The 26,441-nt window shown below is 33.6% G+C and overlaps 2 protein-coding genes across 5 annotated transcripts; both read right to left on the bottom strand.

The window, feature by feature from the left end:
- Positions 1-6,069, bottom strand: LOC133879971 (protein DETOXIFICATION 43-like). 2 transcript variants are annotated; one of them, XM_062318804.1, is made up of 14 exons: positions 5,997-6,069; positions 4,795-4,942; positions 4,292-4,413; positions 3,608-3,832; positions 3,083-3,264; positions 2,160-2,295; positions 1,968-2,064; positions 1,636-1,736; positions 1,307-1,470; positions 1,026-1,097; positions 805-921; positions 611-706; positions 388-509; positions 1-277 (listed from the first exon to the last, which is right to left on the bottom strand). In XM_062318804.1, the coding sequence occupies exons 2-14, from the start codon at positions 4,935-4,937 to the stop codon at positions 223-225; spliced, it is 1,632 nt and encodes a 543-aa protein (XP_062174788.1). In that variant the 5' UTR covers positions 4,938-4,942; positions 5,997-6,069; the 3' UTR covers positions 1-222. The 2 variants fall into 2 exon arrangements, with proteins under 2 accessions (XP_062174788.1, XP_062174789.1); XM_062318805.1 differs by having other exon boundaries at positions 5,993-6,066.
- An 8,135-nt stretch (positions 6,070-14,204) lies between these two features.
- LOC133879835 (protein DETOXIFICATION 43-like) lies at positions 14,205-24,468 on the bottom strand. 3 transcript variants are annotated; one of them, XM_062318606.1, is made up of 15 exons: positions 24,336-24,372; positions 20,639-20,882; positions 19,509-19,704; positions 19,297-19,418; positions 18,111-18,551; positions 17,585-17,781; positions 17,277-17,412; positions 16,628-16,724; positions 16,438-16,538; positions 15,894-16,057; positions 15,680-15,751; positions 15,247-15,363; positions 15,060-15,155; positions 14,813-14,934; positions 14,205-14,566 (listed from the first exon to the last, which is right to left on the bottom strand). In XM_062318606.1, exons 3-15 carry the CDS (start codon positions 19,586-19,588, stop codon positions 14,512-14,514), a joined length of 1,800 nt encoding a protein of 599 aa, XP_062174590.1. In that variant the 5' UTR covers positions 19,589-19,704; positions 20,639-20,882; positions 24,336-24,372; the 3' UTR covers positions 14,205-14,511. The 3 variants fall into 3 exon arrangements, with proteins under 3 accessions (XP_062174590.1, XP_062174589.1, XP_062174591.1); XM_062318605.1 differs by lacking the exon at positions 20,639-20,882 and having other exon boundaries at positions 24,336-24,468; XM_062318607.1 differs by lacking the exons at positions 20,639-20,882; positions 24,336-24,372 and adding an exon at positions 19,904-20,053.
- Between the last annotated feature and the right edge of the window lie 1,973 nt (positions 24,469-26,441).

Here is a 26,441-nt window from a genome sequence, read left to right on the forward strand (position 1 = left end):
ATTATTACACCCATCATGGCATCATGGCAAGAAATATTACATGAGTGACTGAATCCAGAAATCAAAACTCGTCACAAAAGAGAGGCAGAATAAGTCTGCAGGTAATATATATTCTTGAGACTTCATTTTCTTGGCAAGCACTTCTTTGTTACTTCTTTCCTAATACTTTTAGACGATATATAATACACATGGTCCAAAAGTGTCTTATTATTAGATGATAATTTAAGACGGGATTTTTCCCCTGAGGAAGCGCCATGGACCAGTTGCTGTTCCAACCCTGCAATTGTAATTTAAAAGAAAAGAAGAATTCCTTCAGAATCTTTCAATCTCCATGGCTTCCTTCATAGGGTAAGCACAAGAATATGGATATCGATCAAGGAACATTACCTCCAGACACCGGCGACTGTGCGCAAACCCATGTAGATGATTAAGGCATACCAGATTCCAAGATAGCCTCTGGCTTTAGAAAGGAGGATTTCTGAGGAAATACTTGCAACAGCCATCATAACCTGAGGAAGAAGAAAATTTTCAAGGAATTAATTAATACTAATAATGAAAGAAAGCATTGAAGCATTGTTTATAGTGTGGAAAAGAGGGCTAGTAAACTTGCCATTGAATATGCAGTGTAGAGAAAGTCAGATGCTCCAAAGTTAACACCATCAAGAACAAAAGCTAGGGTGTTCAGTGGCTGTGTACCGGCAATAAACTGAGCCAAAAGGAAAAATTTTCAGTTATATATACTTGAACAAAATGATTAAGATGCAGTTCTTTGAAACTTTTTTGTGCTTGTTATTTGGAATATACCGGTATGCCTATATACATAAGGTGTAGAACATGTTTGTCGCTTGTAAACACTCCACCTCCAAAGTATAAACCGGCTCCCACGAGAACAAGGAGCCCCCAACCAGCAACAAAACCCATCTGCAGAGTAAAAAGTGGTTGAAAAATTCAGGCTATGTAAGCAATTCGAATGAAAAGCAATAAGGACAACTGAATTTACTTGCAGAGTATAGAAATGTCAATACCTGTGCTACCCGGATAGCAGTTACCACAGCCTTTTTGTAGTCCTTCTCAGCAAATGCACAAGCTAGAATTGCCTAAAGAATGGAGAAAGGGAAGTCATTGGTCATTAATCTATGTTGGGAATAAAGCAATTAGTTAGAATAGGAAAACTTTCATACTGCATTATTTAAAAGTTGCCTAATTTTGTGTTGGGTTCGTATCTAGTTTATTGATTGTATTGAAAATTGCTAATCTTAGAATTAAATAGCTCGATCGATTAAAAAGAAAGAAGAGCAATGCCTACCTGTCCAGCAACAGCCAAACCATCAGCAAGAAGTGATGATGTTAACCAGACCTGCAAGCAAATCTGGAATGCTGCCATGGGAGTAGGGCCTTGCCTTGCAGCCAGTGCTGCAGCAAAGGTCACACAAGATGTCACGGCTATGACTCTGGTCAACATCAGAAAACCTGCACCGAGGTTTAAAGAAAGTTAAAAAGAGCTATAAGTATCCAATAGGTAGTAATACCAATGTTCTGAAGTCAGCATGAACATTAAGGCTCTTAATTAGTATTGGTTTGAAATTAGAGATTCTTGAGAGAGAAGTCATTGGTGGAGTAGATTAACCCTCTTACCATTTTTTATGAACCGACCAAATTGTAATTCTTTGAAACGTGGAGCTAAGAGATTTACTTCTCTAATCAATCTCAAGAAAAGGATCAGAGAAATTAAGTACCTAGAAGGAACATCAACCATGTGAGAATCACCACGGATACATATATACATGTATGTATGTATATGCACTACATTGCAAAGTAGCATGTGCAATAGTAAACTTTATTATCAGGGACGGAATCAGGGGCCGGGCGAGGGATTTTCCCTTGGTTTTGGATTATCATACCACAATCCATGGTCTCGGGGCCTTAGTTCCGTCTCTGTCTATTATTAACTGTCTTATACAACTTACTGGGAAATAGCATGTGAAATGGCTGCACCCCTCACTCCAAAACGGAGAACAAAGATAAATATTGGGTCAAGAACGATATTGGTTGCATCTCCCACAACTACATATATGAAACCAGAAAAACAAATGAGCCTGAGTAAGTGGATTAATGTCCAACAATATCAAATAAGAAAGGCAATAAGCAAGACTCCCTACCTGTGGCATATAAAGGAGTGGTGGTATCCTTAAAACCTCGGAAGACCCCTTGCATAGCTAAGGAGAGAAGAACTGCAGGAGAACCAAGTGCTCTTATTGTCAAGTACTGGCGTGCTGGTATATACATAGGGGAATCCTGTACAATAGCAGAGAGACTACCATTATATGGTTGTTATGAAATTATAAAAAATGCATAAAAGAAAAAGGATATATCAGAGGTTGAGTATATGCATGTGAGTGTAAGAAGATTTAATTCCATGTTAAAAAGATATCACACGTGTGAGTAGTTAATTTAGTGTAGTTGGAACGTCAAAATATATAGGCCTTAGAGCATTTATATTTGGCTCAACAAATTTGCCCTCCATTTTTGTTAAAAAATCATTATTTTTTTAAAGCTACTTACTTTTTCAAAGCATCTACATCCGGCTTTCTATTTTAGATATAAACTTACTATTCCATTTAAATATTTACTTTTAAGGATTTTCTTATTCTTTATTGAGAGGAAAAAGAATGTTATAGATTAAAAAATGCTTTGTTTTTACATTTGGCAAGTGAACAGTGCTTATTAAATGTTTTTCCAAATTGCTGAGCCGGATGCAATTCTTTTGGATTCCATTTTAGCATCCTAACTAGCATTCTCATCTGGTGGCTATAGCCACCAGATGAGAATGCTCTTAACATATTATATTATAGCCTAACTAAAAGACTCTTGAAGGTGCATGTTATCTTCCTAACAATAGCCTCTAATGTTATCTCCAGTGTATATATGGAAAGATGATACTTATAGCTGAGAGCCACCAGATGAGAATGCTCTAACATATTATATTATAGCCTAACTAAAAGACTCTTGAAGGTGCATGTTATCTTCCTAACAATAGCCTCTAATGTTATCTCCAATGTATATATGGAAAGATGATACTTACAGCTGAGACACCCATAAATTTTAAGAGAACTTTTGACGCAAATATAAGTAGCAATGCTTGTACCACGCCAAGAAGTGTGCCCATGATTATTGCTGTTGTTGCAGAAGGAATCTTTCGCTTCACCTTTTTGCATTTTGCAACCTCATTTCTCTTAACAGTAGTAACAGAGGGAGACTTGCTTGCTGTCGCATTAAATTTTAATGCCAATTACCGAAGAAAGTAAGTTAGCACAATGACAATTTGTAGCACTACGTGTTATTTTTAAATTATTGATTATTATAAAAGCTTATGCAACGTACACACGAAATATTTAGTTAAAAAATAATGCTATAAATCACATATTTATTACACCACTAGCACCTTCTGTTGACATAGCAGTGTCGATTAGCTCTCAATTTTTGTTTTTAGCACGGTGGGGTAGTCGTAGATAATATATAGTACTCTTGTTTTTGTCTTTTCAACACCTTCTACATGTGTGTTTGTGTGTAAGTGCGCGAGAGAGAGAGAGAGAGAGAGAGAGAGCACCATTTTTTGGGGAGGGCTCTTGCATTTCAACATTTTTGGGAGAAGCTTCTTCCAAGTTCTCAAGCTTCTTGCCCTCAACCTTTTGTGCGTCAATGGCCGATCTGTCCATAGTGTCTTCCTCGGCAACAAAAGAAGTGGTAATGCTCACAATGGGGTACATGGTAATCCTTGAAGCTTGGTTAAATATGGCAATAGCAACTCCAACGCCACCAATATCAGTTGCACCTACACACACCCAAAAAAAGAAAAAAGAAAAAAAGAATACATAATGATTTTAGTGAAGTTGAATTTTCATAAACCATATTCGGTTTTCGATTTAGAAAGAGAAGCATAGGATGCTTTAAGTTATTTGTTGTTTCCATTTTTTTTTTTTTTTTTAATGTATTTTTCAAAGGAATAATTTCATTTTCAACCAACCAACCAAAAGCACTTTTTTGTTTTTTTTAATCACAAAAGCAATAAGCACAACCTTCAACTACGATTTTATCAAATATTTAACTATGTTTTTAAAAGTTATGTTTTCTTTAACTGTGTTTTAAATTGACTATTTTTGTCTTTTTAAAAAAAATTACACATTTTGAAACCGTTAAACCAACCTTACAGTCAATAAACGATGTTCTCGGATAGCCAAAGCCACAAAGTAGCTACAATAAATGAATGTGGATGAATAGAGAAGAAGCAGACCTAGACGACCAATGAACATTGTGTCGATGAGAGAAGCAACAGGATCAGCTGCTAAAGTAAGCACCGCAGGAATTGCAATTCCTAAAATCTCTCGGCCAAGCGCATCCAGCTTGCAAACAAGTCTACAATTTACATTCACAAAAAAGAACACCATCTCTTAGGTTAGAAACGTTTCTCTAACCATTAAAAATCACTCTCATCCTGTTCTCAACATGACAATATCTATCAGTTATTGTTATAAAATAAAAAAATTAAAAATTAAAAATTTGATAGCCATTGTCAGGTCAGCCCAGTGAAATAGAACGAGTTGATTTCCCTTGATCTAAGAAAAAGCTAAGTCAGCCATCAACTCGGTGCAGGTCATGACGTCCTTCATTGTGGTATGAAAGTGTGATTTTTAGCATTTCTTTTTTTCTAATTATTTTTGAAGTAAATAGTCAAAGAGGAAAAAAAAAAGAGAAGAAGTTAAAAGTAATATTACGTCAACAAATCAGTATATATACCTCAAGTCTTTTAAGAAAATGATGAAAGGTATCTTTGAGGTGCGCTGATATCGTTGCAAATCATCATTCTGATCATTCTCGTGTTGCTGGGCAGCACCATTCTGATCATTCTCATTTTGATGCGAATCACCATTCTGAGCCATGATATCTAATGGAAAAAATAGTTTTAAACAAAACTAAAATTAATTAATTACTTTGTGGTTGAAGTGCTGCAATTAATGCAATAAAGCTTTATATATATATATATATATATATATATATATATATATATATATATATATATATATATATATATATATGATGCTCCTATGCAATTCATTTAAGTTTTAAACAAAACTAAAATTAATTACTTTGTGGTTGAAGTGCTGCAATTAATGCAATAAAGCTTAATATGATGCTTGAGAATTTAAATAAATCAGTCTGCTCGACAACCCACTCAATACCTACTCGATTTAGTCCGATTCGAACTCGATACTGTAAAAACTCGCTCGTTACTGTAGAAACTCGCTCGATTAGTAAGCGATACATATCCGACTCTTTTGATGAAACTCGATAGAGGCTCGCGAGCTCAGCTTGTTTAAAGCTCGACTTACTCGTTAGCTCGTTCATATCTCTTATATATTACTAAAAATAAATTATATAAATTTAAGCATGTATATTAGTAATTAAGTAATATATGTTATATATATTACTTAATATTTATATGTGTGTGTATTAGTTAACATACTAATTAGTTAGTTCATAAATTAACATATTATCTAGCTAGTTTATTAACATATACTAAGTAAATGTAATTAATTATATGTTACTCGATATTTTTTTGTATATTATATGTATATACTAAATAACCATATAGTATACTAGCTAAGTAAATAGTTTTAAACAAATTAAACTAAAATTAATTACTTTGTGGTTGAAGTGCTGCTATTAATGCAATAAAGCTTAATATATATGATGCTCTAATATTATGTTAAAAAATAATTTTTTATCGGCTTAAATTATTTAAATTTACCATAGAAAAATAATAAATTCAATTATTTAATTATTTAATTAATACTTTTATAACATATACAACGTATGTATGAATTATGATCACTAGAGAAGCTTATAATTAGAAAATGTCTAGGGAAATGAAAACTTGATCAACTAGCTATATATATATATGCTTAAGAAAAAGTTGAAATATGCATTGGATTACCAACCCTCTCTGCTGAGATGATCACAATGAGAGGATAGTACGTAGTTGGCTGCAGAAATGGTGAATGTGGAAGCTGATCGATTGCTGAATGATGAAGTGGAATTGAACTTACAGGCTATATATATAGACGCCTCAGAATAAAAAAAAAATGCAGAAGAAAGCTTAACTAGTTAACTCAAACACATGCCAGACAAGACGAATAAAAAAAAAAAACTCAAGACAAGACAAAAGTCACCTGGATATTGACAAATTAATATATACCCTGGTCAAACTTCGTGCAACATGAAGAAAAAAAAATCAACTGTTCATGATAGAAGTCACCTGGTTTTAGAAAAAAACAAAGCCGATAGTCACACATCACTGAACATATATAAGAAAATCTTAGGTATATATATATTAGATCATGTTATTGTTGGGCAGGCAATAATTAGTAATGAACTAAAGCTAGAGCATGCATGATTCAAGCTTATTTTGTTAGATGTTCCCCAAAAACACGGAAACGAACGTAGACACGCAATTTCATGCATTTGCAAACAATTATATCATGTATTGGCCGGTAAGGAAAATAGCTAGATACGCAACTCCATGTTCAAACAAATATATGCATGCATGTATTTAATTTCTAAATTTCCAAGCTAGTCAAGTATGAAATGAGAGAGAGATGAATGCGGTTTGATCGATATATGTCATGCTTCTTGGATTATATATGTGTGGTTCAGCGGTTTCAAAATGAAGTGTTTAAAAAAATAGTGATTTCAATACATAATTAATGAAAATTCCTCGTCTACGGTTTGAAAACATGGATTAATATATTCTATGTTTTCAATCTGTCATTAATTTTTCTTAAACATTCTCAAATGAGACACTTTTCACTATTTTATTTAAAATCGTAGGTTTGGCTTGCATGTAGGGCCAAATGCACTCTATATTGATGACGTCAAGAAGAACAGTCATTCTTTATATATCTCCGTTATGATCTTCCTAACGTTCGAGCTCCAAAAGTTACACATGAATTGAAATTTATTAGGCATTCAATCATCATTTGAGTAATGCTTAATTAATTAATGCATGGTCAGCTGGATAGATTTTGAAACCTGAGGACCAAGGCCGGGGACAATTTTTAACTGTGGTATTTTTTTTATATTTAAATATTAATTAAATAATATTTATACTTCTTTCAACAGAAGCAACTCTAATAGGTATATATTCTCAATAAAATTTTGTAAGCATACATGAATTTGATTTTGATAATTTGCATATTGAGAGAGAGAGAGAGAGAGAGAGAGAGAGAGAGAGATCAGTGTGTATTTGTTAGATTTTGATTTTTAAATTTGTGTTTGTGTGTGTACGTGGGACACTCTAGAACTTCACATACACAGAAAAGCAATTAATAGTCGTCATATAAGAGAGAAGATCGAGAAGCCTAATTTTTCTGTGTTTTCAATTTTTCGAGAGAGAGATAATGCAGCTTGATTGTATTTTTCTGTGTTTTCAAAATGGTTGTGTACCACAATTGGACCTTAATCCTTTTTTTTTTTTTTTTTAATATGAAAGGAGCAAGAGACTTTTCATTTTTATTATATTTGGAAACTTTATTCTATTGTGGATTGATGTTAGACGACCGCCTAATTCACTTAATAAAAGAGTCAGCAGTACTGGCCGAACCCTATATAAGTTTTTAACTCTTTTTGCATGATTCATATCTTTTGCTTCATGCCGTGGGATCACGTGGGTTACACGAGAGGCAAAAATTTCATGACACGTGTTTAGTAGGATTAAAATAATTGATACATGTGGTATATATATATATGCTATGTAAACAATTTGTTATTTAATGTCCATTAATGTCTCTTATAATAAGTGTAGAAATGTTTGAAGGTGTATTAATTAAAGACTTTACCAATCATACATGTTGAGGTAGTAATCATTAATTAAGTTGATGAGGGTATATAATAACAAGACTCCTTAGCATGCACACCATCGATCTCTTTCTCACCAACAAACATTTTGACATGATATGTCATGTATTATATGCATAAAAAATGATTTCATTTGGTCTTGTGATTTTATAGGCTAAAAATGCTTTTTGAAATCAAATCGTAGGAAGTATATGAATTGTGACTGGGATTTTTATTTTATTTTTTTTCATAGCGATTTAAAAACGTGAAAAATTCTCAATTTTCAAATCACAAATAAGGGAGTGTTTTTAAAAACACATTATTTTAAAAGGTAAAACTTTGATTTTACCAAACATTTAACTGCACTATTAAAAATCACTGTTTCAATAGCTGCATTTTAAAAAAATCGCACGTTTTGAAACTGCTAAACCAAGCAAACAATACCAACCTATTTGGAAGTAAAATTTGTTCTTGCTTTTATTTTTTGGTACAAATTAATATGCATGTTAAAAAAACTCAAAGTTTTACCTTCTTCTTCTTCTTCTTCTTCTTCTTCTTCTTTTTTTTTATTTATTTTTTTTTTTTTCAATTCATACACGGTACAAATTTCAAACGCACAAAATATCCATATATATTGCATGAATCTTTAAAATTTAATATTTAAATTTGAGTTGAGTCCACTTCCAAACAATTTGGAGAACCATATATGCATGCATACGTACATAATAAACAGTAATTAAGGGCGGCTAATTTTGTAGTTGAAAATGACTCAAATCTTTATATATTAGCACGCTGTCTGGCATGCAACCCAGCGAAGTGGCGTTTTGCGTGCCTTTTAGATGTGACGTGCAACATGCTTTGATCAAAAAGAGAACGAAACAGGAAAAGGACTGCAAGTAGAACAACAGAAGGATTACTGAAACTTCTGGAAATCAAACAAATATTTTTCTCTAAATGTGGCATGATATAATGTATGTTTTACAGGCTTAGGAGAAGTGATTAAAGAGAGCACAAAAGTGATAAACCGTGTGCACTCGTTTCTGTGTAATATAAACTTAGGCAATAATCAATTAATTATTTGAATTCCGATCGATCATATCATTCCAAGTTGATATGGATTCGGTTAGGGTCAAGTTCTAATTAGAATTGAATTCGTTAGGATTGTGACACTTGTTGTACGTGTCTTGTTATGAAACACATATCACAATTTCAATGGTTCAATAATCCTTTGCTATCAAAGAATAATGTTATTTAGTAAACTGTTATACGACTTTCATATAACCGGGATGACTTGTCGACAGTTATAAAAATTAGTGTTTGGAAATTAGTAAAGGTTTTGTAAAAAGAAAAATCAATGGATGATTTTCACTGACATGTCATCCTAGTGATATGACAGTCGTATAAGAGCATCCACATCAAGCTCTCCAAAATTTTCTCCAAATTTTACCTAAACAATCTAATTTTTTTATTTTATCTCTCACTTTTGAAACATTTCCTATATCAAACTCTCTAAATATTACTATATTTTAACTATATATTGTTTTTTTTATTAGTTTTGAAAATAACCACTTTAACTGTCATGAAGTTCAAATTTCCTACACCAAAATCACACAAACTCATCTCAGATTCAGCCTAAAAAACCACAAAAAACCCCCATAACTCAAACAGGGGTTTAGACGAGATTTGACAAAATCGCAAAAAGCCTATACCTCTTTGACCTCAAACATGCAGTAGCAAGAACAGAGAGCAAAAAACGCAGAGAAGTTCGCAGTAGAGAAAATGTAGAGTTGCAACAGAGCCCCAATCAGCACCAAATCAAACCCAGTCAACATAAATCCCCTGATCCACAACCTTGCTTGTTCCTTTCCGCAACGGCAAAACCTCTCTCTTCTCTATTACTCTAATAGAGAGAACAACAAACCAGAAACCAAAAGCAAAAAGAAAAAATGAGTACCCCATTCTTGGCCTCCATAGGATGCTCCTTGTCCCCGTCAATTTCCTTGTGGCCCCCTCACAGGTACAGATCTGCATCATCAAAAATAAAAATTTTTGAAAAGAAAAAAGTTTCCAACACTTTCTTGGGAAACACACAGCAAGAGAGGGGCATAATGGGAAACAGAGAAAATAAAACCAACCCGATCGACTATGGTAGTGCCGTGAAGCAATGGAGAGGTGAGTGGCATGGTCCATGCATCAGAGTCCATTTCTAGGGTGTATGATCGATCCTAAGAGAGAGAGAGAGAGCGGGAGGAACTGAAGGGGAAGGCGCGAACAGAAAAAAAATGTTAAAAAACTCAGTAGCGAAGAGGTATTTGTGAGCTAAATTTGTAGTTGAACTCTGACAAGAGATAAATTAGAGAAAGAATAAAGAGTTTGATGCACCACACTTTCTGACGGAATTCTCCAAATTTTAGAGAAAAGTTTGAAATAGCCATCTTGATGCAGATGCTATAACAGTCTATTAAATAACATTTATTTGGTATCAATAGTAAAAGAATCAAATTAATCGAACCAATCCCATATGTTCACTGGGAAATATCAAAATATAAGGACAAAATTAATAAAGCCATTTGGGGGATATCTGGGGAATCCTATTTAATAAAAAATTAATGATGGCTGGTTAAAAAGACTCAATCTTTAATATATTTTTATATATATATATGTATAGCATGCGTGCAGTTTGACATGGATTTATAGAAAATTAAACGAGTAGCATGTTTGGGGCCAATTAGGGGTTGATTAATTAGTCTCTCTTGTATATATGTGACCTGTGGCATGCTGCCAAAGATGACGATAAAGGAATTGAAAAGGACAAGAACGAGTGATATCTCCCATCAAAGAATTGACAAAACTTTTGGAAACCAACAAGTGCATGTCAAAGAGTTTGATACAAAGCATGCATGTATATATGCTTGTCCAGTTAATTAATATGAAAAATACAAAGATATTATAGCGTGACAAGTACTACATGTATCCATGCATGATGCATGTACGTTGCATAAAGTACTATTTCTTCTTTCTCCCTAGTTAATTACTTAAACCCCGGTTTATATATGCATCTTGGACAACGATTGCGTTTAAGTATCTATATATATATATACATTCATTCTTTTATCATTTCAATCATCTAAGGCTTGAGTTTCGCTGTTTTGGAGAAAGGGTTGATCATGAGTTGGACAGCCTGGAATTTCGATGCATATATAGGAGGGAAGTGTTGCTTAATTTGGTGTGGTCTTTCTGAGATCAAAATAAATATCCTAATTTATTTTCTACGTACACATTTTTTTTTTTTAAAAAAAAATTGTTCGTCTTCTATTATTCTTCATCCATCCGGCCTCTCTATTAATTTATCTGATTTTTTCATTTTTGGTAAAATCGATTTTTCAAAAAGAGGCAATTGCACCACTGGTCCCTGGGGTATGCCATAATTACAAATCACTCCATATGATTTAAAAAGTTTATGGGAGGTTCTTATGGTAAACTATAATTACAAATCGATCCCTGTAGTTAAATTCCGTTAAATTTTTTAACAAATTTTGTTAAATGCTACATCAGCGCTACATCAAACCAATAAGATGACAACATATGTCTATTTGAATAAAAAAATAAATTTATTAAAAAATAAATAAATAAACTTATTATTTTTTTTTTCAAAAAAAATTAAAATTCAAAAGAAAAAAGAAGAAAAAAACAAAAAAGGAAGGGGTGGCCGCCGTGGGTGGCTATCAGCTCACCTCTAGAAGGTCCAGGGTGGCCTCAAGGCCACTGGGGGTGGCTGCGCACCACCCTTGGCCACATGCCACCCCTTCCCCCTTTTTTTTTCCTCTTTTTTTATTTTTTTATTTTTTTTTTTAAATTTTTTATAATTTTTTTTAATACATTTATATTTTTTTATTCAGATGGATACGTGTTGCCATCTTATTTGTTTGATGTGGCGTTGACGTGACATTTAACAGAATCTGTCAAATTTTTTAATAGAATTTGACTTCAGGGATTGATTTGTAATTATAGTTTATCACAAGGACCATCCATGAACTTTTTAAACCATAGGAAGTAATTCGTAATTATGGCATATCCCAGGGACCAGTGGTGCAATTATCATTTTTTTTAGCAAATTATAAGCTAGAAAAACTTTCTCTTTTTCATTTTCAATTGAGTATTGCTTGAGTCACTCCAATATCATTCCCACTTCTCCACTCTCAAGCGTGGAGCAACAACAGAACAAAAGCAGGAGAAGAAGAAGATGTTGTCGAGAATTTGAGCTCCAAAACATAGATATGGTTTTTTCCCCTCTCTCCATTTTCATTCTCTCTTCCTCTCTCTCTCTCTCTCTCTCTCTCTCTCTCTATTTTCACCGTTGCAGAACAACCGATCTATCTAGCAGCCACCCGTCACTCTTGCCTTTAACCCCCAGCTTCTAAGTTCAGGTATTTCACGGACGTTGTATGCTCTCTTGATTCCTTTGTCTTGGTTTTTGATGAATTGGGTCTATTTATTAATTTGTACAAATTTTTATGGTGGTGGCCGGGATTCTGATACCACACGTGCATGTTAAATCACAACTTTTCTCAAAAGTTTAAGTTAATAGGAAGATGTAAATTTAATCACTTAATCAAGACTTTAACAATTATGAGATCTTGTTTTATGCTCTTCTTTATTTCATTGATTTTTTTTGCTTAATGTCTATTCCCGTAAGATCTATGCCGGGCCTTGTCATCCATTCTCATTTTCTTTTCTTGGGTATGAGAAAAAAGAAAAAGACATGCATTTATTCATTAAAAAAAAATGCATTTACTCGGTTTCTTTTTAATTATTTTCCCTGCTTGTTGTTATGATGCTCTTTTTTTTTTTTTTGATGAACAATGATGCTCTTTTTCATTCTTTAGGCTCAAAGATGTCAAATTTGGTTGTAAATTTCCCTTGTTGATTCAGTTTGAACTCATATTTACATTGGAATCTTGTTCTTGGAAACAAAAAATATTTGAATTTCTTTTAAGACGCGCAAGAGGTCATGTGAGTTTGGTTTTTAGGCGATTCGATGATTTTAATGTGGATTTTTGTTGCTTACTTAGATCAGAACCCGATTTTAATGCACCTTTTTTTGTAGTGTGTGTTTGGATGTGCATGCATGCATGCAAACACAGTACTACTGTCACGTGAACCTACGTGCTACGTACACAAAGGCTGCTTTGGATCCTAAAATTGGCGAGCTGCATGCATGCATGCAATGGGACGTGCGCGCGCGGTCTGTCTGTCTGTCTGTCTAAGACCACCCAACAGGAAAGTTATTAGAAACAAATTAGAACCTCGTATAAATCCTAGAAGACGCTAAGGATTATTGGAAAACTGAAGAAATACTTTCTCAAAAGTGTTCTTATTTATAAAACTAGAAAATTACATCAACGGGGGCGGCCAGACCATGCTTATTGTGCCTAAATATGAGTAGGGTCCCAACCGTGAAAAGAAAATTTCACAATTGTCTGTTATTAAAAAGAGCTTGCTCGAGCGAGGATCGAGTAAGTTTTAGTCCACAAAAGATAACAATTTTCAATCGATTAAACTACCAATCAAACTCTCGGGAATTTCTACCCATATATATATATCATCACATTATTCCGCTTGATCGAAACTCAAGCGAATCATTGAGCGAATTCACAAGAATTTTTGCCACAACATCTCATCCTCCAGATTGGGCGACCCTCGATCGTGACTTGAGCAAATTCTCCCATAGCAACTTCACTCAAGTGACCCTCAAGCGAAGGTCAAGCAAACTCTCAAGTACTTGCTGAATTTCACTAGCAACCCCTCTTAGAACATTCTTCCTTGGCACAAACTTCTCTATAAAGTTGTGGACATACAATCTAATCTACATCATTCGGCCGGCGCCACCCCTCTGCGGTCCACTTTGGATGGCCGAACTACTTAATTTCCCTAGTCGACTATAAGTGGTGGTTTTTGGTCGAATCACCCTCAAAGCCATTAAGAGTAGCTTAACAAGCCATTTGGTGGTTTGACCACCCCATAATCAGCCAGGAGGGGTGGTTGGCCACCCCTTTGGCTGATGATGGTGCTGCGTGGTCAAACCACCCCCTATAAGCTATTGGGGTGTCATAAGCCACTGGCACGGGGTATCACATGAATAGTCACGTTAGTTTAGTGGCTGATATAATAAGTGCTAAGTAACTTGTCACATCAGTTTGTAAGGAAGTTGTACTAAAAATTGTAATACTCCTAACAACACGCTATGAAAAAAAAAAAAAAAAAAATCTTATGTAATGTTGTTATACGTGACAAAACCTCACGCCTTCCTAACCTGAGGCTTCAATTTTCACTATATATATATAAATAGATCGAGTAATCAAATTTATGCTGCCCATGATGAATGGCAATAAGTCACCAATACTATAAAATTTTAATGGCATTCTAACACGAAGATATTTTAGTAGGTCCAATCCTGACACAAACAAGAGTAGAGAAAACAAATGCAAAAAAAAATTAATGTCTGTAAACCAATTACGTACATATATAACTGATAACATGAGTGGAATAAAACAAAAAGAGAAACGTAGCATCGTAAATATGTTGCTTGAGTATAGATAGCCGTAGAGGTAATTGCAATCCCTAGGGCAACGATCTGTTCCTGAGAAAGCGCCAAGGTCCTGTTCCAGTGCCCATCCTGCAAATTTATGAGAGGCAAGTCAATTTCAGAGCATAAAATTTATAGAATTCCCTCAACAAAGTTCTTTGGCTCCTTTTGTTCATGTTTTTTTTTTTTTTTTTTTTTTTTTTTTTTTTTTTTTAAAAAAAATTTTAAAAAGGTGTTTTGGTATGACATAAAAGTGAAAACAATCCTAAGTATTTTATGTGCATTTTGTGTTTTGGGTTATTTTTTAATGTTTTTGTTTTGAAAGTAAAAATTTACCTCCAAATACCAGCAAATGTGCGCAGAAACATATAGATGGTTAAAGCAATCCAGATTCCTAAAAATCCGTTGTTTTTATAAAGAATGAACAAGGATGTAATGCTTGCTGCGGCCACAACAACCTGATGAAAGAAAGTTGACAAGGAACTTTTTATCAAACAAAGAATTTTTAAAATGCAATAAGTTGGAAAATATATATCAAACTCTATCTACATATGGACAGTAGAATAAGAGCTTATAAACTTGCCAAGGAGTATGCAGAATATGCAAAATCAGACGCTCCAAAGTTCACCCCATCGAAGACAAAAGCTAATGAATTGATCGGTTGTGTAGCAGCAACAAACTGGTGCATAAATTCAATAATTAGTTTGTCGAAAAGAAAGAAATTAATTAAAACAGTTTCTAATTTTGATCTTATAGATGGGAAAATGTACCGGGAGTCCTATTTTTATAAGGTGTAGAACATTAACATCTCTTGAAAAGATCCCAGCTCCGAAGTACAAGCCAACTCCAACAAGGAGAGCAAGCCCCACCCCCAGAACAAAACTCATCTGTATGACATAAATGTTTCACAAATTAAGTTGTGTGATCATTCCATGGAAAATTGAAATCTTAGAAATGAAAATATTAGTATTAATTGTTGTTATGAGACAAATAATTATGAAATAGAGAGGATTCGTTTCATGATTCTGATTAAATATTACAGATTTAATAGTGTGTGTATATATATATATATACCGTGACAGTATATTGTTATATGTAACAAAATAAAATCTTAATAGTAAAATAAATCTTGTGAAGATTATTATTAATATTTTTTCATAATCATGAATGACTCGCATACCCTATATGTAAATATTTGATTACCTGTAATACCCGGTTTGCAATAGCTGTTGCCTTCTTGTAGTCTTTCTCAGCAAATGCACAAGCTAGAATTGCCTAAGAAAATAATTAAGAAAATTTGATAAGCAATTTTTTTTCTTAATTATTTCATTAATTATATATTGTCATGTAAATAACGGCTTAATACCACTCTTGTTATTAAAGAGAGAATTATGAGAGAAGAAAAAATGTCGTTTACCTGTCCAGCAACAGCCAAGCCATCTGAGAGAAGCGATGATGTCAACCAGACCTGTAAGCAAGTTTGGAAAGCAGCCATCGGCGTTGCACCCAGCCGTGCAGCCAACGAGGCTGCCAAGGTCACGCAGAATGTGACAGCTACCACTCTTGCTAACAGCAGACCACCTAGTGACCATGCATATAATATAAACAAAGGTAAGCAAAAGCCATTTGTAATTATTAAAAGACTAGAAACAATAAGAGGATATAACTTATAAGAGCAAAACAACAGATAAAAGGACAAATCAAGTGTCATTAACCATGGTTTGGTTATATCCGAGCCGTGTGAGTGTACAAAAACTGAGTTCTACATTGGAAAGATGGTGATAAGAATAGGTTGTTAACATAACATAATTGAGTTCAAACCCATAAGTTTAAGCTTTTGGATTGAGTAATCTTTTAACATGCATGCTCTATATTATGATTTCGAAAAATTTTCTGAGGTGTCAATCTCTGTGACAGAAAGCAAATTAAGTTAGTGATGCAGAAATATTTAAACCCCTTACCATTTTTGAAAAATCGACTAAACTGCAACTGCTTAAGGCTCGGAGGTAGGAGATAAACTTTTCTCATTAACATAAACAAGAGGATCGACAAAATCAAGTACCTAAAAAGGACCATATATCAACCATCAGATCACAAATAGCAGTGAAGATGCCTAGGAAAGAAAATAAAAGAATCATGACTACTACTTACTGAGAAAGAACATGCGCAATTGCTGCACCGCTGATGCCCAAACGCATGACAAAGATAAGTATGGGGTCTAAAATGATGTTTGTTGTATATCCCACAACTACATTAAGACCAAACAAAGAAATGAATGAGAATTAGGGGATGTATATATCCATCATTAATCTCAAGTACTTAAGCAAGTTAGTGCTAGTAATTTGGGACGAGGATTCTTCATAATTAATTACCCGAATTTTATGCACTTTAGATAGCATCTAGAGGGGTTAATTGTGGGGTTCTTAGAATTGCATAAAATTTAGATAGCTGAATTATAGAGGATCCAATCCAATAATATGTCGCGCTAATTAATAATTGCAAGACAGTTATTATATATAGTTCAAATAGGGGTAATATATACCATTATGCTCAAGTTGCTACTTTGTATATTCTTCCAATTGTGTTATGCTAAATGAACTTTTTTTTTTTTTTTTTTTTTTTTTTTTTTTTTTTAAATTTTGTATTTCTTGCAATTATACTCTTTATCATCCATAAACTAAGCTTCACCCAAACAAATCAAGTTTTATTTCAGTCATCAACAAATGATTAACAACATTCTAATAAGCAGGATGAGCAAAAAGAGTGGGATACAAAATATATGGAAAACTCATGAGCCTACCAATGACATATAGAGGAGTTTTTGTATCCTTAAATCCTCGAAAGATCCCTTGCATGGCCAAGGATAGAAGAACTGCAGGAGCACCGAGTGATCTTAATTTCAAGTATTTCAGTGCCGGGGCTAGCATAGGGGAACTCTGTTAAGAGAAATAAAATAAAAACCAGAAAAAGTAACAAAGGATGAGAGATGCAGTACTTCTTTTCATGCATTTTCAATATATTAAGAGCTGAATTCGTATATGCTATTATCTTATATATATATCTATATACACACACACACATATAGGTACTCGTAATGAAGACACTTACAGCTTTCACACCCATCACATGTAAGAGAGGTTTGGCCGCAAATACTAGGACTATAGCTTGAATGACGCCAAGAACTGCACCAAAAAGTAGTGCAGTTGATGCTGAAGCAATATGGCGCTTCTCGTGTTTTATTTTGGTCTTCTTTTTGTTGAAACCAACATCAGAGGGATCTTTGCTGCTCTTAGTTGTATCGAAATCTGATAATTAATGAATCACCATGAATTAAGATGTCAGTTTTAGTAAATACTTTGTAAATGATTGAATTTACTTTTTCTTTACTAGCTTAAGTTTTTAGAATAAATAAAAATTTAATATAATATCATAATAAATGTTTTAAGTTTGATTATTGTATCGGTCATTTATTTATTTTTTAATTAAATATCATATGCATCGGGTCTCACGTATTAAAAAATAAATAAATTTACACGTAAAATGGAGTATTAGAACATCTGTGTTGGCGTACACTTGTTCACTGTTCTGCCACACAAGAGAAGAGAGAGAGTTTAAAAAAAGAGAGTATATATACCTTCTTCTGGTGTTACTTCCGCGTCACTCTTTCTTGCTGCATCTTTTTCCACATCCTCCGGCGCCGAAGACTCTTTCGTCGGTTCACTGCTTTCTGATAAACTCTTTTCTGAGCTCTTACTTGTTCCTAGTGCAACTTTTACGGCCACTTCCTCAGCAATCGTATTTTCCGGTTTCATTTCACTGCTTTTAGGTGAACCCTTTTCCAAGTCCATAATCTTTTTTCCAGCTTCACCTTTTTCCATGTCCTCAAGCATATCATCTTCTGTTTCACCATTTTTATCTGAGCACTTCTCTGCTGCAGCTTTGATGCCGACTTTCCGAACAGTATCTTCCTCAGCAACAAAGGAAGTTGTAATACTGACCAGTGGGAATATGGTAATCCTTGAAGCTTGATTGAACAAGGCAATAGAAACTCCGGCAGCTGCAAGTTCCACCGGTCCTGTACAGAGAAAAGAAAGAAAAAAGCTTCTTTTTAGTAATTGTTGACCCTTTGAAGAAAAAAATACACTGCAGTTGATCACCGTAATATGCAAATTGTGTACATTGGCAACACATTATTACAGAGTTCTTGTTCAGCTAGAACAAAAATAATTCATTATTTTGGATGGCCTGCCGGAGATGGCTGCCGGCAGGTGGTGGTTCGCTGAGGTGGCCAACATTATGCTTGAATTTTAATATTCCCCCACTAGGCTGGTATCTCATATTATTAATGCTAAGATTCTCACGAAACGCGAGAATGTTTGACTACAACAGTCTCAAGTCATAATCAGGAGTTAATCAAGATTTAATAAAGTTATTTAACGGACTAAATAATATCGTAACATTTTTTTTATTTTAATGGTATGCATGTCAAGATCTTGTAGGAATTGACTCTCAACTATACAATATTGCCTGTTTTTAATTTTTTGAATTAAACTTTTTAGAAGGTCACTCCTTTTAATACTATTCTCGTATTATGATGTTTAACTGCAGAATTCTAATAAGTTTATGACATCACGGTTTTAAAACGCTTTATTATAAGAAGGATACAAATATACATATAAGTACATTTTCATTTTTATACCTAAGTGATATGAAACGTCACATATCTACACCATTAAATACAACAATATTAGATTTTGGAAGTAAAACGGAGAGAATCCTATTATGGGAAGGAAAGCCATGAAGAATAAGAAAAAGTGTACCTATATGACCAATGAATGCTGTGTCAATCAGAGAAGCAATGGGATCAGCAGCTACGGCAAGGGCAGCAGGCAATGCAATGCCTAGTATCTCCCAACCAAGAGCATCCAACTTGAAAACAAGCCTGGAGTAATCACATTTGTCAAACACAAATAGATACTTCTCCAACACATGAATATTTTGCAAATGCAGCACGTACATTCAAAAACTGTACCTTGAATCTCTAAAGAAAACAAAGATTGGCTTCCTCTTCCATCTTCCCCAAGTTGAATCCAGACTCCTGTTCTCATCCATGATATCAAAGTGCCAAACAACCTCAAATGTTGTATTTCTAGCTAGCTCCAAGGTTTGAAGTGTTTCTGGTGTAGTTGATTCAATCGAGAGAACAAGATGCCAGCAAGCTTTATAATCTGCATTTGGCAATTAACATTATTTAATCTGTTAACATTTGAAGAACAACTTTTTCAACACCAATTAAGGAGTGATCCCAAGACATCGGGTGTGTGATTAATTGTCGGAAGAACCGCAACGGAAATGAAAACTTAATTATCAAGCTATTATAAGATGCATAAGAACAAAGTTAAAAAGAAATGTACTAATATTACCAACCTAGTATTAATTCTTTCTGATATATATCTCACAATGTATATATTTTAACAAGGGGTTACAGATATCGAAAAGCCAAGTGTCTATATATGTGAGAAAAAGGCACAAGTCTACGAAGAAGTCAGAGTGAATTTAAACAAAGTTCTTGAAGTCAGTGACAGTTGAAACCTCCCTTAGTTCTTCATATATGCTACTCTTTGCTTTTCACTCTCTTATTTCGTTATCAAAGCTGAACCTCCCTCAGTATAGTACGGTCAAGGAAGAATTTACGTACGGGGACAAATATTATTAACCTCTTTTGTACAAACGGACAACGAATATGTTAGAAAAATGTGACTGAGGGAGACCATATAAGGAATTGCATGAACCTTCCTCGGTTCCACATTTCCCAGATAACATTACAGCAAGAATCTATAATTCATGTAAAAACAAAAGAACATAATCCGAAGAAACACACCCACTATGTCTTTGTCTGTATGAACACTTTCTTGTGACAAGATTCGACCCGTCTCTTCCCCAGGTGAACCACAAATAGTTATTAAAAAACTATGGGGTTTATGGACCCCAGGCCATGCAGGCATGCGAGCGGATTAATTAATTTAATTATCATACCATAAAAAAAAAATTTGCACCAAAAGGTGGGAAAATGAATGGAAACATCACCGACTGTTTTGGAAATTGAAACAAACTGAACCTAGAGATACTAAGAAACTTCCTTTTGTTTTGTTTCTTGAGTACCTTTTTATTTCATGTTCTCCTCAAATCTCACTTGATCGAAGAATAGTACTTCTGCAAAAGTTTAGCATCATTCACGGCACCTAGCTAGGGATGGGGATCGATATTGCTTAAACTCGCAAAAAACAAAATTAATGGGAGTGATTGGGAGGCTTCTTACTTCAATTAGTGTCCCTCCAATAAATCTCTCTTTCTTTTTCTTCTTTCTTTTTTTCAATAGGGGGAAGAGGGATCTCCAATGATTCTCCTAGTTGTTGATCAAGGTTGTCCAAAAGCAATATTGTAAGACATATATATCCAATGAAACTTTGAAGTAAATAAGATGGAGGGGGATGAATGTTGTGTATACTTGTGTGAGTGAAAAACAATTAATTCCTACACTGAAAAAACATCGTAAAAATGAGTGGCTAGTATAATAAAATTGGACTAAAATCTATTGGCTTAAACTTTTGGATTGAAGGGTACGTATCTTAATACACAATAAATTTCTCTAGCAGTACTGGTATGAGAGCTAATGGTTCTTCAGTATGTAGCATTTTTTTTGCAAATATGCTGTAAAACTTTATTTTCATTTATAATAATTGATGCGAAGATCCAGCCCCTTCCTTTTGACTTGGAAGATACCCACCTCCTTTTTTGTACTTTACTTTGATAATTGACCACTTTTTTGAATCGAATTTCCCTTTCCGTATACTTTATATATATTTTATATTGGTAAGATTTGGAACTATTCCGGCCAACCCCACCGTTAAGTCCAAGATGCTTAAATTATTCTTTCACTATCGTCATTTGGTCGATCTAATTAATTCGTTAAGTCGATCAAGAAATCTTACAAATTTTTCCTTAGGAATTGTTTTCCTTTATTTTATTATTTTTTATGAGCTTGTTACGATTTTGTAGTAATTAAGGAGAGATTTTCTACGTACGTACGTGGAATAAATTGAAGGCACCGGCCAACAACACCAAAATAAATTGCTAATGATTTAATATGGTATAAAAATAAGAATTTTGAGTTCAAATCTTAACTCTATAAATTACCCTAATTTTCGATTAATTAAATACATGGGTGGTTAAAGAGGTCTTTTTATATACAATAATGATGACTACTCTTGTATTCTCAATCGTGAGATTATTACTTCTTTGACCAATTAGCTATACATGTGATATGGGATGAGCTTAATTAGCAAACCTAGCTAGTTGTATATATTTCTGGATCTACGTACGTACATATGTATAAGGATGCACACATGTGACTGATCAATCTGGAAGAGTACAGGTTATATTACAATTAATGTTTATATATAAATGGACCCATGATATTGGATAACAGCAAAAATGAGCATCCTATGTGTAATAGGATTGTTTTATTGTCGCCCGTTTGATCAAACAAGTGTTTTGGCCGTAATCCGAATAAATGAAATCCGAACTGCCACATGGAATATAATATCCAACTGCAGTTTCCCCACCATTGAGGAGTACTGATATTAAAGAAGTAAAACAACTGTTTAATTAGAAACATTAAAAAGAACGGAATTTTGGGATCAAATCAAATCATCAAAGGATTATCTAAATAGAAAGCAAAGTCGGCTGTGATTAACTGGGGATGTGTTTATCTGGGTCGATCTTTAATCCAAATTCCAGTCACATCGTCAGTGTGGTCAGTGCTGACAGCGCACGTTTTCCCCCACCGAACTTTCAACTGCGCGCTTTGTGTACGTGGTTAGGCACTCTGTCTATTTGAGTTGATCGTTTATTCATTTATGGGATGGGATGGGATGGGGGTGGGGGCCTTGGTACGGACGTTGACAGACGGATGATGACGCCTTATTTGTGTTTGTAATTTCAAAAAGTCCAATTTAAAATTATTATTTTAAAATGTGTGATTTGAAAAAAATGGTTTTTAAAAATGCAGTTAAACGTTTGGGAAAATTGCAGTTTAGCATTTAAAATTGTAAATTAACCTTTAAAATTCTGTGTTTTAAAAAAAAATCATATTACCTGGGATTTGAAAAAAATAGATTTTTTATCTTTTCAAATTGCAATTTTTAAAAACGTAGTTCCCAAATGATTTATGTTCTACGATTTGATTTAAAATCGCACTTATTGTCTATGAAATCGCAATTCCAAACGCACAATAAATTTAGAAGGCCAATTAAACCTAATTTAATTTAGTGGAGTTGGTACGGTTTTGACGTGTAAAGTCCATTTATAATTGAAGTACCATTTTGTTGTGGATATGTAAGCACGTAATCTCTTAATTCTGACCACTCATTTAAAATAAATAATCAAAATTTTATCAAAGAAAATGACTTCTACTACAATCGATCAGCCCAGTCAAGATAAGTGATCGGCCACCTAAAGAAATTGCCATCCAATTTCCATTGGCTTTGAAAGGATGACTAACTATTTCTGTAAAGCTTTTTTTTAGGTGGTCCAACCATCCTAAAACTCTAGAAAGGAGGACCAATATACATATATATGTTAAAAATTATACGGACGTAATATCTAATTAGAAATAATTAGCTTTATTTTATAAAAGTTCTAAACTTAAAGTGAAAAATTATGAGATTAAGCTTGATCAAGAGACTACTCAATTCCCTTTACTTTTGATCTTTGGAGAGTCAAGAACTTGAACTCAATTAAAATCAACTAAAGAAATGTTCGTTAATTGAAATCATTTATTAAATTCATGACTCAAACGTAAACAAGATAGTCACTTGAATTTTACTCTTCTTAATTATTTATAACCTATCTTTACTTGTTTAATATTAGTCCTAGAGTTAATGATTCTTAGAGGGCTTCAAAGCCTACTCACATTTTGCACTTGCATTCGGTTGGTTGAGTTGTGGCTTATCTCAACATGATATAATGTTTATTTTTGTCGAGAAGGTGAGAGCTAGCTAATTGCTATCCAAAACCTTTTAAATATTACAAAAAATAAATAAGAAAAATAAAATAGGTAAAAAAGTGGTTTGGGCTAGGCCCAAGGTTATACACACTCACTTTGGAATTGAACTAGCTACGGGGAGTTCATAGTACTCATACAATCGATCTCTTTGTTTTCCCTTTTTCCCGTTTGAATAGAAAATAATAATAATAATAATAAAAAAAACTAGGTGGATTTCATGGTTTAAATTCTTTTTGTTCTTGTTGAATTTCTTCAATAAATTTTCACTTTAAAAACACACACATATATATAAAGTAAACATTAATCGCAATAATCTTAGCTTCAGTGGTAGAGATTTGTGGGGGAGAAAATCAAGAAGATAACTGCAAAAAAGAAAAAGAAAAAAAAAAGAACCACATTTTGCAATTACACTTCGAGATTGAAAGGACAGCAAAAACATAAAAATAACTGTACTAATTACAGATCTAAATCTCGATGGAGCAATTTTTGGATGTTACTTAGTTTGACGTGGGACGACTAAGACCTTCATGTTAATTAGAAATATACATACAATATTCGATCATGTACATATACATACGTATGACTATCAACTAATGCATGCATGTCCCATATACATGCATGGATGCATCTCCTGATCATACAGAGATATATAGCTAAACGTGCGTACATGCTTGTGTTTAATTGTACGTGTGAATATATACCAAGGACTGAAGAGTGAAAGCAACGTGTCAATAATAACTCATGTTATTTTGTGAATGTTTATCTACAAAACAGTACTGGAAAAGAGCATACCTTTGCACTTGCTCTCTCTAAGAAATATGTTTAAGTCGAAGCTCTTTACACCAACTTCCTTTTGCTCATACACCAAATCCAACCTACTCTTCGCCTTTTAAGTACTCTCTCCTCACCCTCACACCTCACACAAACCCTTAAAATATTAGTTGAATTACATGTACACACACACACAGATGCACGTACAGGATTAGAAGAATACAAAGAAACTCGCCACTACCTCTATGACACGACAGCAATTTCACCAAAGGTTGCATGAAAAATCTAAGGATTTGGTTGTCGTTTTTGTGATGGCCGGTCTCCAGAGGTGGAAGCCCACCATTCAATTAGAAGCTATAACCTATATGAGATATTGTTCTACTTTGTCCTACATATATTTTTAAGTGCTTTTAAGTAGGTAGCGACCAAACTTTTGCAAATGTGGGCTGCGTAGGATTCCCAATAAGCCAATATTGCAGCTTCATGACCTAATTTTATTACCGGTTGTTGCGAGCGGATTAACTTGATCTTAATTTGCTAATTTTCATAATGCATGGCCAATATATGTATTGAAGGCTTAGATTGATGACCTAAGGATATCACTTAGATTGATGAGATCACTCTAAGTGACCGTATATGTATAATTAAAGGCTTGCATGTATTAAACAATCACATTAATTAGAATATATAATGTTGTGAAATTTAGAGGAAGATATCCTTGAGAATAGTCTATTCTTATCACAATAATCATGAAGGCCTCTACCAACAAAAATCAATTTTGTTTTTTCAAGAATTTATAAGGAAATATTTATTGAAACCTTTAATTTTTAGGATTATTTTTGTCTTTTTATTGGCTTTAGGGGAGACATTGACACAATTGATAGTTTAGATGGCACATTAACAATAAAATGATAGTTTGAGAGAGATATATGTATTTTTCACAATAACTCTCTTAAGCTCGTATTCTATATGCCTCTTTATATGGTTTTCAAGGGTTTTAAACCTTGGAAATCTATCGTACATGCTCTACTTTGCACGACCGAATGAAAAAGAAAAGAAAAGAAGAACTAGTATGAAATCTTCGATATATAGTTGCAAGTAAAGAGCAAATTGGGTCATGTTCTTAGATTTAAGGAGAATATTCATCAAAGATATATATGTACTTATAACGTAATAGGACAATTTAAGTAAGAAACTTTCGTGTGAAAGCCACGATATCGATCATCAATCCGAATTTGATTAAATTATGAAGATTTGGTCTTTTTCTCTAGATTTTTTTTTTTTTCGTGCACTATTAGCAATCGATCCAATGAGGTAGAATTGTAGTTAAGTCGTAAGCTCTAGATCACTCTTCATGAGTTCATGGATTGAAACTTTCTGGTTTCGAAGACTATTATTAATGTCAGACTAACAATTATCTTAGATCAAGTTCTTTCTTTAATTATTGGAGAAAGCCTTCGAATTAGAATATATGTGAAAAAACATATGCGCGTACCGTTCATGTCATCTTTTTATGATTGAAATTCAGCAAAGACGTACTGATCGAAGTAAGGCCCTCGCCAAATCGGCACCTATTTCATCATTATGGTGAAGATTTAATATTGTTATATTTAACATAACAATAAATAATGACATGTGATAAATATGCTGGCAGGATTTTCAAAGAATTTAAATGATCGATGTGGTATCATTTACACCATAAAAATGGAGAGAATCTTTGTCCTATCATTAATTGTTCGGGTGTCCATACCCACTTTTTTTTTAGAAAAAAAAAAAATCTAGGATTTAGGTATTGGTCAAATTGAATGGAATTTGCAAAAATACTGATTCCTGAATCTTTGAAAATTTTTATATTTTTTTTTTTTATAAAAAAGAAAAACACGGGTATTTTGAAAATTTTGGAAGAATTTAACAGGAAATTATAACGGAGTATCTTTAAGTGAGATGTTTGGAAACGTGAATACCCCAATTTGAGACGTTTTTTAGTTCAGTATCCTTATCTTAAAACGACGTATAATTCGATACCCTTTTGGCCTTTTGTGAAGTTATCCCATATATTTTAAAAAGTATCAATTTAGTGTATCCATATTTCATTTTTTTTTTTCAATTTCACAATTCCGTTAGAAT

Source organism: Alnus glutinosa, chromosome 10 (assembly GCF_958979055.1).
Source record: "Alnus glutinosa chromosome 10, dhAlnGlut1.1, whole genome shotgun sequence".
Taxonomy (NCBI): Eukaryota; Viridiplantae; Streptophyta; class Magnoliopsida; order Fagales; family Betulaceae; genus Alnus; species Alnus glutinosa.